The 12,792-nt window shown below is 45.6% G+C and overlaps 2 protein-coding genes across 2 annotated transcripts in view; both read right to left on the reverse strand.

Annotated features, from left to right (window-relative positions):
• The window catches only part of DZIP1L (DAZ interacting zinc finger protein 1 like), a 38,229-nt gene extending 30,614 nt beyond the window's left edge, over nt 1-7,615 (reverse strand). The window contains exon 1 of the mRNA XM_032772442.2: nt 7,367-7,615. The gene's annotated coding sequence lies outside the window, so the exon portion shown is untranslated. The remainder of the gene's footprint in view (nt 1-7,366) is intronic.
• A 2,734-nt stretch (nt 7,616-10,349) lies between these two features.
• Nucleotides 10,350-12,565, reverse strand: LOC116820181 (alpha-1,4-N-acetylglucosaminyltransferase-like). Its single transcript, XM_032772482.2, has 2 exons — nt 12,155-12,565; nt 10,350-10,961 (listed from the first exon to the last, which is right to left on the reverse strand). Exons 1-2 carry the CDS (start codon nt 12,563-12,565, stop codon nt 10,350-10,352), a joined length of 1,023 nt encoding a protein of 340 aa, XP_032628373.1.
• Nucleotides 12,566-12,792: the final 227 nt, after the last annotated feature.

The following is a 12,792-nucleotide window of genomic DNA, read 5'->3' on the forward strand; positions in this document are numbered from 1 at the left end:
CGGCCTGTTGTAGACTTATACCGCAGCCAGCCTGACATCTCCAGGTGGTTAAAATAAACGTGACAATTTCATTGTCTGAAATCGTTTGAGAGTGCAGGGTGCGTGTGTCTGATACAAGTACTTAACAGGGCCAGGAAACAGAGTGAGAGTTTATGCAGATCTGGGTACATTTCATGAATGCAGAGCTCTATCAGATTTTTCTGAGCTTATGTCCAGGCTGAACTCCCAAAAGAAGATAAGGCAGCATTTGTTCACAGCCTCTAGCACACTTAAATAGAAACTCATGGGCCACATTCGCAGCTGGTGTAACTCAACATAGGTTTATCAACTTCAAAGGTGAGGATTTATACCAGGGGAGGATCCATCTCGTGTGTTTCTCCTGAGTTGTGCCCAAGGGGGTAAAATGGAGTGACACAAGGCAACAATGAGAGGGAGAGTCACAAACAGCCCGGCTGAGAGAATTCAGCCAGAGTTCTTCCCATTCAGAACCTCCTGAAGCATAATCTGTCTATCCAGGATGTGCATGTCCTGAGCCGGAGCCTGAGCCTGATCTCACCTACACCTATTTAACACAGGAGAAATAACATGGACTTCAATGGAGTTGCCCCTCATTTGGACTGGTGTCAGCAGGACAAGAATCGGGCTGACCGTGACTAATGCTGAGACACTTGTCCTGCATCCAAGGAACACAGGAAATGGTGAACTTGCAAATCAGCTACCTGCGTGCATTTGTTACAGTTTTATCTCCCCAGTAGTTCTCCAAGGGGGCGGGGGCAGTGTGCACCTGGGCAACATACTTCTGTCTGCAATTGAATTTTTTGACCAAAAAATGGGATAGGTTTGTTTCCTACTTCATAGCTTTTCTGGAAGTGAATAAAAACCCTTTAAAAGCCCATCCTGCACAACCTGACTTCATCACTCGTTGGGGTAGAAATGGCAAGTAGGGTTGCCTGGCATCTGGTTTTTGACCAGAATGCCCAGTCGAAAAGGAACCCTGGCCGCTCTGGGTCAGCACTGCTGACTGGGCTGTTAAAAGTCCGGTCGGTGGGATCCCAGGGCTAAGGCTTGCTCCATGCCTGCCCTGGCTCTACTCTGCTCCCGGAAGCAGCCGGCATGTCAGCCTCCTAGGAGCAGAGGTAATCAGGGGGGCTCCGTGCGCTGCCTCCGCCTCCACCACCGACTCTGCAGTTCCTATTGTCCGGGAACAGTGGCCAAAGGGAGCTGCAGGGGTGGTGGGTGCAGGCAACATGCATCACGCAGATCCAACTGGCCAAGCCTCCACCGAAGGGCTGGACATGCCGGCTGCTTCCAGGAACAGTGTGGAGCCAAAGCAGGCAGGGAGTCGGCCTTAGCCCTGCTGCACCGCCAACCAGGAGCCGCCTGAGGTGAGCGCTGCCCAGACAGAGCCCACACCCTGAATCCCCTGCCCCAGGTCAGAACCCCCTCCCACACCCTAACTCCTTCCCAGACCCCATACTCCCACCTGCACCCCAGCTGCCTACCCCAGGTCGCAACCCCTCATGCACCCAAACTCTCTCCCATCCCAACCCCTTGCCCCAGACCAGAGCCCCCTCCTGCACCTCAAACTCTTCATCCCCAGCCCCACCCCAGAGCCCGCACCTCCAGCTGAAGCCCTCACCCGCTCCTGCCCCCAATGCCCTGCCCCAGCCTAGTGAAAGTGAGTAAGGGTGGGGGAAAGTGAGCGACAGAGGGAGGGGGGCCTCAGAGAAAGGGCGGGGCAGTGTGGGGCCTTCGGGAAGGGGCAGGGCAGGGCAAGGATGTTCAGTTTTGTGCAATTAGAAAGTTGGCAACCCTAATGGTAAGATTAGCATGACTAATACCCAGATGCACCATATTTCTGGCCTGCAGAAGTAATGATTGCTATTTATTGATTAGGATTTGCACTGTGGTAGCATCAAGAGCTGTATTTCTCAAACTGGGTTCGCCGCTTGTGTAGGAAAAGCCCCTTGTGGGTCTGGCCAGTTTGTTTACCTATCCTGTCAACAGGTCTGGCCAATTGCGGCTCCCACTGGCCGCGGTTCGCTGCTCCAGGCCAATGGGAGCTGCTGGAAGCGATGGCCAGTAAATTCCTCGGCCTGCGCCACTTCCAGCAGCTCCCATTGGCCTGGAGCAGCGAACCGCGACCAGTGGGAGCCGCTATCGGCCAGACCTGCAGATGGGGCAGGTAAACAAACCAGCCCAGCCCGCCTGGGGTTTTCCCTACACAAGCGGCAGAACAAGTTTGAGAAACATTGATCTAGAGGCCCCAGTTGAGATCAGAACCCCAGTGTGCCAGGCACTGTGAAAAAAAACAGGCACAAACCCCAGCCTTGGCTCAAAACAGTTAATCACAAAATCAGATTAACCAGCCAACTGCTGTCAGTTTTCTGTGTCCTACAGTGAAACGTCTATTTCGCTGTTGCTGTGACAAACCAAGGGGGGCCCTGAGAGCGGGACAGTCATGCAATGTGACATGCAATATGATCTGGGGACAGGAATGCTGAGCAGCACTCTGTGAAATAGAAACCTGCAGAGATCGCTTCTAGCCTTGGGTTATCGACTCCGGTTGTTATGGTTACCCAGGTAATAACCGTGTTGAAAGTGCCCTGCACTGTTTACATATAGCAAAGGTAACCACAGGGCTGCTGAAGAAATACAGAATTATAGAGAACACAATGCTCTATATATTACATATATTTATAGTATTTCAGAGAGTGTGGAAGAAAGAGTGACTATAGTCCTGCTGGTGAGGAGGTGGGGAATCAGTCACTTCAGGGCATAAACTGATCACTGTGTAGGTCAAAAGATAGATAGCAGTTTCAGACTGGCTGAGTTCCTTACAGGAGCTTTTGTCTTCTTCTGAAGCTGTTATAAACAGATAGCTAAGGGTTAATGTTTCTTTTACCTGTAAAGGGTTAACGAAGGGAACCAAACACCTGACCAGAGGACCAAACAGAGAGGACAATTCACCTTCCCCCCTCTCCTTCTTCCCTTGAGGCTGCACAGATTCACCCTCTGTAAATCTAACACAAAGAGAATTTCCCTTCCCTTCGTTCCTTAGCCTACCCAGAGATAACTCAAACAGGTCTTAAAAAGAAAGCTTTATATAAAAAGAAAGAAAAACACATAAACATAGTCTCTGTATCAGGTTGACAATACAGGGTCAATTGCTTAAAAGAAAAAATGAATAAACAACCTTATTCAAAAAAGAAATACAATTTAAACATTCCAGCAACTACACACATGTAAATACAAAAACAATATAAAAACCTATATTGTCTTATACCTGTACTTACAACTGGGAAACAGAAGATTAGAAGCTTGAAGATAGAAAGATCCCTCTCATAGCTGAGAGACAGACAAAAGACACACACCCAAACATTCCCTCCTTGAGCTTTTAAAAATCTTGTTTCCTGATTGGTCCTCTGGTCAGGTGTTTGGTTCCCTTCGTTAACCCTTTACAGGTAAAAAAAAACATTAACCCTTAGCTATCTGTTTATGACAGAAGCATCGTGTGCTGCCTTAGCCACTCCTGAAGGCAGGGTCTCACACTAGATTGATTGACGGACTGGTTTTGTATGAGAAATCCTAAGTTCCTCCCATTTGCAGTCAAAGGGGATGACAGAGGTATTCTCTTCCATGAGGGAAGCCAGCCCATAGAATATGAAATCTTCCTAAATCAGGGGTAGGACAAGAGAGGTAGGGCAAAAGAAGGAAAAAAGACTGGATGTTTATCTCTAACAGTCCAGAATTTCTGTTTTGCCGTTTGCTTTTCTAAAAACCTGGGAAATTCCACACACAAACCCAACATGAAAAGAACATTACTGGGTTTTCAAAGGCAAGCACTCAAAAGCTAAGAACTGTCAGAATTGAGGTTGTTTTACAATTATTTAGCTCTTCTTCAGCACAATGGCATTGTCCTTAATTACATAGTCGTATGCTAATACAGACGCTGACAACATTAATTCTGGCATTTCCTGACTTTTGTGTGTTCAACTTTGCAACCTAAATAGTATTTTTAACATTAGTTTTTGTGTGTAACGTGTAACTAGATCTTGTGTATTGTGTGTAGTTGGTCAGTACAGTTATTTGAATCCCACCATGCCTTTGTTGTTTCTACGTAGTATTTCTGTTGTGTAAAATGCAAAAGACACAATTTCTTTTTGCAATGAGGGACCGGTGCTGATTTACATCAGCTGAGGATCTGAATCTATAAATTCAGTTTGCCTGTGTTCCAGGACCTCCCCTGCCATAACATGACTGGAGGGACCTGGTTGTCTGGCTCAGCACGTATGGCTAAGGAGAATGTTTCCCCCAACTCCTCTGGAAGCCCACCCATCTCTGTAACACAGACAAAAAGAGGCATCTAGGGCTGAATCCAAATTCAGTAAAACTGGCTCCCCATCAAATTTTGTAGCCAGCAACACAATCTGAACGTCTCCAGGTACCCTCAGCCTGGGGGCACTTCCTGTGTATTGTCAGAGCTCTAATTAGAATCCACTAACGAGCTGCTCCATGACAATGGAGGCAGGTGCTGTTGTGCAACCTCATTAATATTAATAGTCTTCTTGTGCTCCAAGGGAATGGTATTTAACCTGATTTTCATCATGAACTTGGTGCTTGGCAATACAGTTCTAAGCATGCTGCTGCTTACCATAAGTATGTGTCTGGGTGACAGTGAACTCTTTGCCTTTGCTGTCGTTTTCTGCAGGCTCGTTGATACCCAGCACTGCATGGAAGGGCTTTGGTGGGTGGCTCAAGCAAAATTTCAATACAGCTTTGTTTTGTACCATCAAACTCTATTTCCCATAGTGTCAGGCTGAGCCAAGGGAGCCCACTGATGGTCTAACACCCCAACCGCAGGTGAGGACTCTAAATGGCAGGAGGGACAAGGCACTGCAGGGCTGTCCTCACCCAAGGAGAGCCACCCTAGCTGCTAGGGCAGTTACTGAGGCCACTAGATCTGGGCCAGATCCTCAGCCGGTGTAAATCAACACAACTCCCTTGATTTTCAGGGTACTGGTGATTTACACTAGCTGAGGATCTCTGTATGAAATCCTTCCCCAATGGACTACAATGGAGTCAGGACTTCACTATTTGTCCTCACCTGCGTCCAAGCATGTTAGAGTGTTGTGCAACTCAGCACAGTGGTATTAACTCTCCATTGTGTAAGCCAAAAGCATTGATCATTTTGGCTTCCATAGCATAAAGTCAGGGTTAATGTTTTGAGTTCATCCTCAAATTTCAAGGACAAACCTGGTCATAGGTTAGTAAAAAATGAGGCTAAGAAAAGGCCTTGACTTTTAGAAATTGAATGAGTAGCTTCCTTGTGCACTTTGAAAAACCGCTCCCACCTAGTCGTCGTGAGAGATGGAGTAACTGATAAATTCAGCCTCTTCAGTGTATTGTTCTGAAAAGAGGCTACCTGTAAGTCTACGGCCAGGTTTGGAAGGATTAGATTTTTATCGGTAAATGTCGGCAAATTTTCATTTCACTGTACACATACAAACCAACACAAATATTTCCATAGATAATAATCAAAATATACAGGAAGGCAAAGGAAGTAAAATGCTGCTTGAGAACTTCTTAGGCTCTGATTTAACAATATTTATGTTGTATATTGTGATATGAGGTTTGACAGTTTGTTTTAACGATTCGAAAACTAGGGGAAGGTTATTGGAGGGGCTGAGGGCCTTCCCCCTCCTCTTACTTATTTGTATTACCAAAGCACTTAGGCGCCCACAGTGCTAGGTGCTTTACAAACCCACAAGGAAAAGGCAGGCCCTGCGCTAGGGAATTTACAATACACAGAGTATTTAGTTAACGCGTGTAAAGCACTTTGAACATGCAAAGGGTATAAGTAAGTGTTAAGAATGATCAATTATTATCAAATCTTCCACCAGCATTGTTTCCTACCCCTCCATTCCCATTCCCACCCCCCAGCCTTCCCCTGCTATCTGAGCATTCTAGGGACATCCTGGTTATTTTCCTGGCCCTATTTTTCCCTTCTGAAAGGCACTCGAGCTGTGGGGAAGACTAATGCACCCCATTCACACAGAGGAGACAGTAGCCTCTTCCTCCATCCCCACACCAATCCCGCTTATTTGGAAATTTGTCCCTTGGAAAAAAGTTCCCAAATGCTGGCAGTTGTATTCTCAATTCTCAACCCTCACTCTAGGCCTATCACCTGGCCAGTATTTGACCAGCCTGGCCGTTTTTTAAATGGATTTGCCAGTTGACAGAAAAATAATTTAATCTGCTGTTTTGGTATTTTTTACATGGGTCTAAAGATTTGCATTATTCTGACAATGCCCTGGGATATATAACAGTGTCTGTGTCCAGCTAGAGATGCTGCAGTGTTCCCACTTCCATGGTTGAAGTGATAACAGATCAAAACTGTTGAAAAGAGAGCAGTTGTCTGCCCACCAACACACAAGCCAACGGTGTGTGTGAGAGAGGGTTTGAGTCACAGGAGACTGAGGAGACTTGTGATGTTATCAATCTTATCTATACGTGTTCTCTCTCTCCAGATATTATAAATGGCCGTGGGAGGGCGGGGGCTGTTGTAGAGTTGCCTTGGGGGTTGCTGTTGCAGCAGGCTTGCTATGAGGGTGCTGGGTTTTTTGCATTTCAAAGGTGGTGACCCCACCTCATTCAGGCAAATCTCCCATTGGCTTCAGAACCAGATTGTGGACTTCAGGATTTGGGCCTTGGTTCAGAAACAGCTAAGCAGACTAACAGCCCTCCCCAAGACCTGGAGTGAGTGACAGCAGTGTGGCAAGGTCACCTCCTTTCTTGGGAGGGTCCTCTATTGCATGCCTGCTCCAGACCTCCCTTCCTGGGGAAGCCACTGGCGCATACACAAAACTCTCTTTCTCCTGGATAGATGCAGTAGGAACACCCTCTAACTGCTGGAGCAAGGCAGGGATTTGTGTGCAGTTCTCAGGTCTCATGGGCTGGTTGTAAAAAAATCCCCCATCATCTGGAAACTTAGCACACAGCCAAGTGGGAGGGGGATGGGGATGTACCCATGCTCCTTTCGCCTGCTAGAGACATGACACAGCAACTAATACTTAACCAAGCAGAACCTCTGCAATATTTCCTTTTCCAGTGCATGACAGCAAACAGAAGCTCTTTCCAACTGAACACAGTGTTTCTCAAGGATCAGTCCGTGCACAGCACCAGTTCCTGAGATCTCCCTGACACAGTTTAGGAAGGCAGCAAGCTGGTCCCTGGTATCAAAAAGGTTGAGAAACACTGGCCTAGAGTCTTCCGAGCTAGACTTTTACATACAGTATTTATTACTCAACCGGGCAGGAGAGACTGCAAATCCCAGCCCTAGGACACAAGAAAAGTAAATCCTTACCTGTCCCCAGAGAGGAGGAGTTTGGAAAGAGTTTAGAAAGGTCAGCTTGGAGCGATGAATGCGGAGGGTTAAAAAGTGGTTCCTAACACAGAGAGGCCATGCAAAGCTGGTGAAAAATAGGGAGGGTTTCCTGTGCTGTAACACTACACCTCTCCCTGTATCTCCCACCGGGAAATTCAAAACCACCCAGGAAAAGCAGCTGTCAGTGCTGAGCTCAAGCAAAATCCCAGTTCCCTTGTCTCAGCACAAGGAGAAAATTACAGCTCAGCCTATGTGCTGATGAAAGCTGCCTGCGCCGCCCCCGTTCCCCCGAGAGGGCTTCTCCAGGGAAAAACAAATGGTAAAAATGCTCCCCGAAGCCAAGCTGTTGCTCTGGGAACTGGAAACACTCGGTTTGACTCTCCTCTGGCATGTAGCCTATTGACACTGGTGTAGCTGTAGGGACTTTGGTGCAGTTACTCCTGATTGACTGTGGTGAGTGACAGGAGAATCTGGCCCCATGATTTAAGGGAACAGCGCTCAGGGTTCACTATGCGTGTGCGTGTGTATACGTGTACATACTCCTGCTAGTAAATTCTACTGTAACTTGCTGCAGGATAGAAAAAGCCACAGATTGCAGTATGCTTGTTAGCGGCTGTGTTTAACAAAAGACACCATGGCAAACATTTGATAATGGGTTATTAAACTGCCATTCCCTGGGCTTTGGATTTCTAAAGAGCCTTTCTAGCAGAGCAGAAAGGGATTTGCTATTTAGACTTGTTCAAGGTCTGGGCTTGAAAGGATTTGAATTAACACTGGGAAAGAATCCAGTTTACATTTCTTTCTAAATAAATGTAACCAGCTAATAAAAGGCCAGGAGACTAAAATTTGCAAAGACTTTCCGCTGTTGTGGCTTGCAAATCATACCACATGGAAGACTGGGGGAGGGTTTGTTTTTAGGGGTAAACAGCATGGTATATTACAAGGGGTGAGGGTGAAAGATCTTGTCATTCTTTTCCTAAGGTGCAGCTACACTGCAGCTAGAGGTGTAATTTCCAAGACAGGTGTAAGAATTAAGGGATGAGGACCCAGGTCTGCAGAGCCTGGGACATCACTACCCAGAGCCCATGCAAAGTCATAGCCAGGGAGCACGGTGGAGAGTAGGAGCTGCAGGAAGTGACCCAGAGTGACAATACCCTGTGGCCTTTTGATTGGCCAGGAGCCCTAAATAACCCTGGAGGGTGCTCCAGGTAGTTGACTCCCGACTGCATCCTGATGCTATCTCTGGTCTCTGACCCTGGCTGACTTTGATCCCAAATCTTATTTATTGAACCTGGATCTAGCAATTCTGCTGACCACTGTCCCTGCCGTGTCGATCCCAATCCGGCTGTTACTGCTTGGCCACACTGCCTGTGCCTTGGTGTCTTATATTATGTAATATACATGTGCTACCTCTGATTGAGCTAACATGCTAAAAATAGCAATGTAGCCACAGCCTGGCAGAGGCTAACGGCCTAAGGATGTACCAAGGGTTGTGCTTTCTCTGCCCCAATGCATATTTCATTATTCCTAAAAAGTGGACCAAGCTTCATCAAGAAAGACTTTCACATCAAAATACCCCATAGTTCAGAGGCTTGGTCAGTCCCCTGAGAGGTGGGAAGCCCAGGTTACAATTCCTTCCCCTTACAGGCAGAGTTGGGAATTGAACTGGTGTCCTCTTCACCTGGTGTGAGTTCCCTAACCACTGGGCTAAAGGTTATAAGGGAGGCTCCTTCCCCTGCCCCATTTTGTTAGGTATATTCAGAGAAAAACCTACCAGACTGGGCCCTGCAGGCAGCACATGTGACTAGAGGAAGACACTTAAGTGCCAAGGGAACTTAAATCATGAGTTCAGCACCTACAGGGTTAGGCAGTAGCTGAATGGGAGTTTTGTAGATTGCGGTAGTGCCTAAAACTGGGCTTTAGGTGCCTGGTTCCTTTGTGGATCTAGGCCTTCATCTCCAGGCCTTGGTTTTCCAGCTGTACAATGCGGAGAATAGCACTTCCCATCCTCACAAGTGGTTGGGAAATGAAATTCAATAATTTAAGTGAGCTGCCCAAATGCTGTAAGAATAGGACCATAAGAAACAATGAATAAACACAACTCCCTTTTTCTCTTCGCTCCATCCCAGAAGCTTGAAGGAGGCTTGAGAGGGGAATATAAATTCAGAGCCATTGGAGTGGGTTAGATATTTTATTTACATGGGCATTTAAAATGTCACTAGCCACAAGGTAGGGTACATAGCTGAAGCAAAAGAAAGGAAAAATAAACAATGCTAATGAACACTTGGAATGAGGAAAATTTGGGCTACAATTGATTTTCATTATATTCATTATTACTGAACATTGATATCACAGTAGCACCAAGAGGCCTCAGCCAGTTTGGGGCTTCATTGCACAAAGTGCTGTACAAGCACACAGCAAATGACAGGGCAAAAATTTCCCAAAGCATCTAAGGAGCCAGATTGTTGAAGGCATTTAGGCCCCTGAAGATGCAAATAGATGCCTAATGGGATTTGCAAAAGCACTTATCTGCATTTGTAGACACCAAATGCTTTGGAAAATCTGACCCTTGGGTTCCTAGGTCCCACTGATTTTCAGTGGATCTTTGGCTCCCAAAGCCAACGTGACTTGAAAGTGGGACTCAGGCTCCTAAATCACTTAGCTGCTTTGGAAACTTTTACCCTAAAGGACAAAATATACTTACCACTGGTGATGACATGATATTTATCCCCCCTCCTCGTCCCCCAGACACACACACACATACCCCTTCCTACACATTTCATTAGGTCCTGGGGAAACTTGGGAAAAGAGGTGTTTTTTGAGAGGTTCTCTCCTACAACGTGGTCTGCAGACAGAAAATGGCTGAGAGTCACTGATTAAGAGGAGGTACACATTGTGAACAGTTTATTTTATTCACAGGACTATCAGGGCTGGAAAGAACACCTCGTTCTGCTAGATCCAGTCATTCAGTCTTGTTTTGTTGCATATGACCACTGCCTTCTGTGCCTTGAATAAGGTCCTTATAAGTGGTGGGGCAGTATGTTTTGTACAGATTTTCCGCTAATGTGTTACTTCCTGCAACCACAGACTTGCGTTCCTTGTTCATGAAGTTCCACAGGTGCAAAGCAAAGGAGTTGTTGAAGTCAGGGTTTCTCTTCCAAACTGCGTAGTACTGCCTCCATGCTGGGTAAGGGATGGGGTAGAAACGCTGAGGATGTAAGAAGGAAATGTTCTGACAGCTCTGATCCTCCACATTATGGAAATTGGTCAGGTTGCACAAGGCTCGCAGCCTCCTCGTTATTAAGATGGGTCCTTGGTTTCCCCAAATGCGTCCATTGTAGTTTCGAACAAAATCTTTCATGCAATCCCAAATGAACCAGTGATGGCGAGGAAAGCCAAAAACCCCACTGCTGGAGACCTTGGAAGCCTCAGCCGTTAGGAAGTTTGCCAGTGTAATAGGCCTGATGGAGATGACATCTGTGTCCATGTAGATCCCACCGTATTTCCAGATCAGAGCAAGTCTGCAGGCGTCAGAGCTAACATGAACCCAATACTTTTCCTGGGCTGCATTTACCTGCAGGGTTGGAAAGGGATCACAGAGATGCAATGGACTCCACTTCGAAATTTCTAAACACCTGATCCCATTAGCTATATATTCTGTAAAACTCTCAGCAGTGTCTAGCCTCACTTTAATCCCTTTAAAAATTAATGTCTGTTTTTCTTTTTCAGCTATGAAACTTTGCCGGAAAAAGGCAAGAGCAGATGTAGGTTTTGTTTAGTGTGATTCTACAAGTGTTTCCAAGGTGCAGTAAACGCCAAGGAAAGATGCAGTGTTTAGGAAATAATGAGACTATGAATCATTAACTGTAATTTCCACAAAAACAACCCTGCCTCATCTCAATTTACACACTCATTGTCTGATCCAAAGCCCGTGAGATTCAATTGAAAGAGTCTTATTGACTTCATTGGGCTTTGGAAAAGGCCCCTCCTGGCAATCTCTAAAGAGGATAAAAAGAGAGAGAGAAATTCAGGCCTTGGGTTATGCTGGTGCACGGAGGGCTGGAGTACCAGTATAGCAGCCAGCTCCCTATTTATTCTCCAGACTCTCCACTTTCATTTAAAAATAAATAAACTAAAGAAGTCCTTAGCTGTAATGGTTGCCAATAGACTCATGAAAACATGAAACAAGTGCAGACTAATGCAATGAGGCCTGCCTGAGTTTTCAGACAGGACTCAAAGCACTCAGAACAAGAACTCAAAGGGGCATGAACTCCCTGAACAACAGTTCTGTGAGGCATGGGTGGAGCTTGGAAGAGCATCATTGCCTTTTTCCCCAAAAACTGACCTCTGAATGACCCTCTCGCTTCTAGAGCTTGTCCACAGACATTTTCATTGCTGTTTCTGACACCTTTAAGAAGCACTAAAATCATTTCTGCAAACAGTAAAAGCTCACTTTAAATTCATGCTGACTGAAATTTTTCAAATACATTTATCATCAATACATTGCCTTTTTTGAAAAGATGGTGATTAACCATATTTTATCAAAATGGTTAATCAAAATCATTATTGAAATGTTCCATTTACCATAACTCCTCTCATCAGGAAATGGTAAATGTCCATAACAATTTCAATAAATACTTTGACTAATGCCTGGCAAATTGTCATAAACAAGGGTTCCATATTGCATTTTTGGGTGCAACAAAATGACAATAGCTTCATTTTCCACCACCTCTACTTTAAATCTTGTTCAAAATCATTTCCTCTCACCTTATGATACCATGGGAGTAGAGGTGTATCCTGGAACAAAGTTTCCATCTGTAAAGGAAAAATGAAGACGTTCTTCATAGCAGATAAAAGTGAGAAGGCTGCGTAAGTGGAATTTGAATCCAGCCACGTGCTATTGTTCAGGCCTTTCATGAAGAAAACAACAGGTCTGTCATGGTAGATCCTGGCAGCAGATTCCACAGAACATGAAACCAGTGGAGGAGGCTCAAGACGATCTGTGATCTCCACAAAGATGATGCTTCTGCTCTGGCTCAGAACATCCTCTTGCATCAGGAATTGCTTAGTAATAGGCATGCAAGAGAAGATGCAGCCAGACTGCAGGGAGAGTTTATAGAAAATGGCTGAGACAAAGACAAAAAGGAACCAGAGCACTATTTGGATCTCCTTCAACATTCTTGCTTTTCCTTGGATATCTGTCTCTTAATAAAAAAAACAAACAAACAAAATCAATGTCAGTGGTTCATTGTTTATCACTGAGAGAAAAATGTTTCAAGACAGGATTTCCAAAATTATTACTACCTTGGATTATTTCTTATGTGATTGACAGCATATTACAAAACTGGGGCATCAAGTGTTAAACCAATCAGGTACCTGAGCTGGCATCAGCCTCTTTGACTCAG

The sequence above is a fragment of the Chelonoidis abingdonii genome, chromosome 8 (genome assembly GCF_003597395.2).
Source record: "Chelonoidis abingdonii isolate Lonesome George chromosome 8, CheloAbing_2.0, whole genome shotgun sequence".
Classification (NCBI taxonomy): Eukaryota; Metazoa; Chordata; order Testudines; family Testudinidae; genus Chelonoidis; species Chelonoidis abingdonii.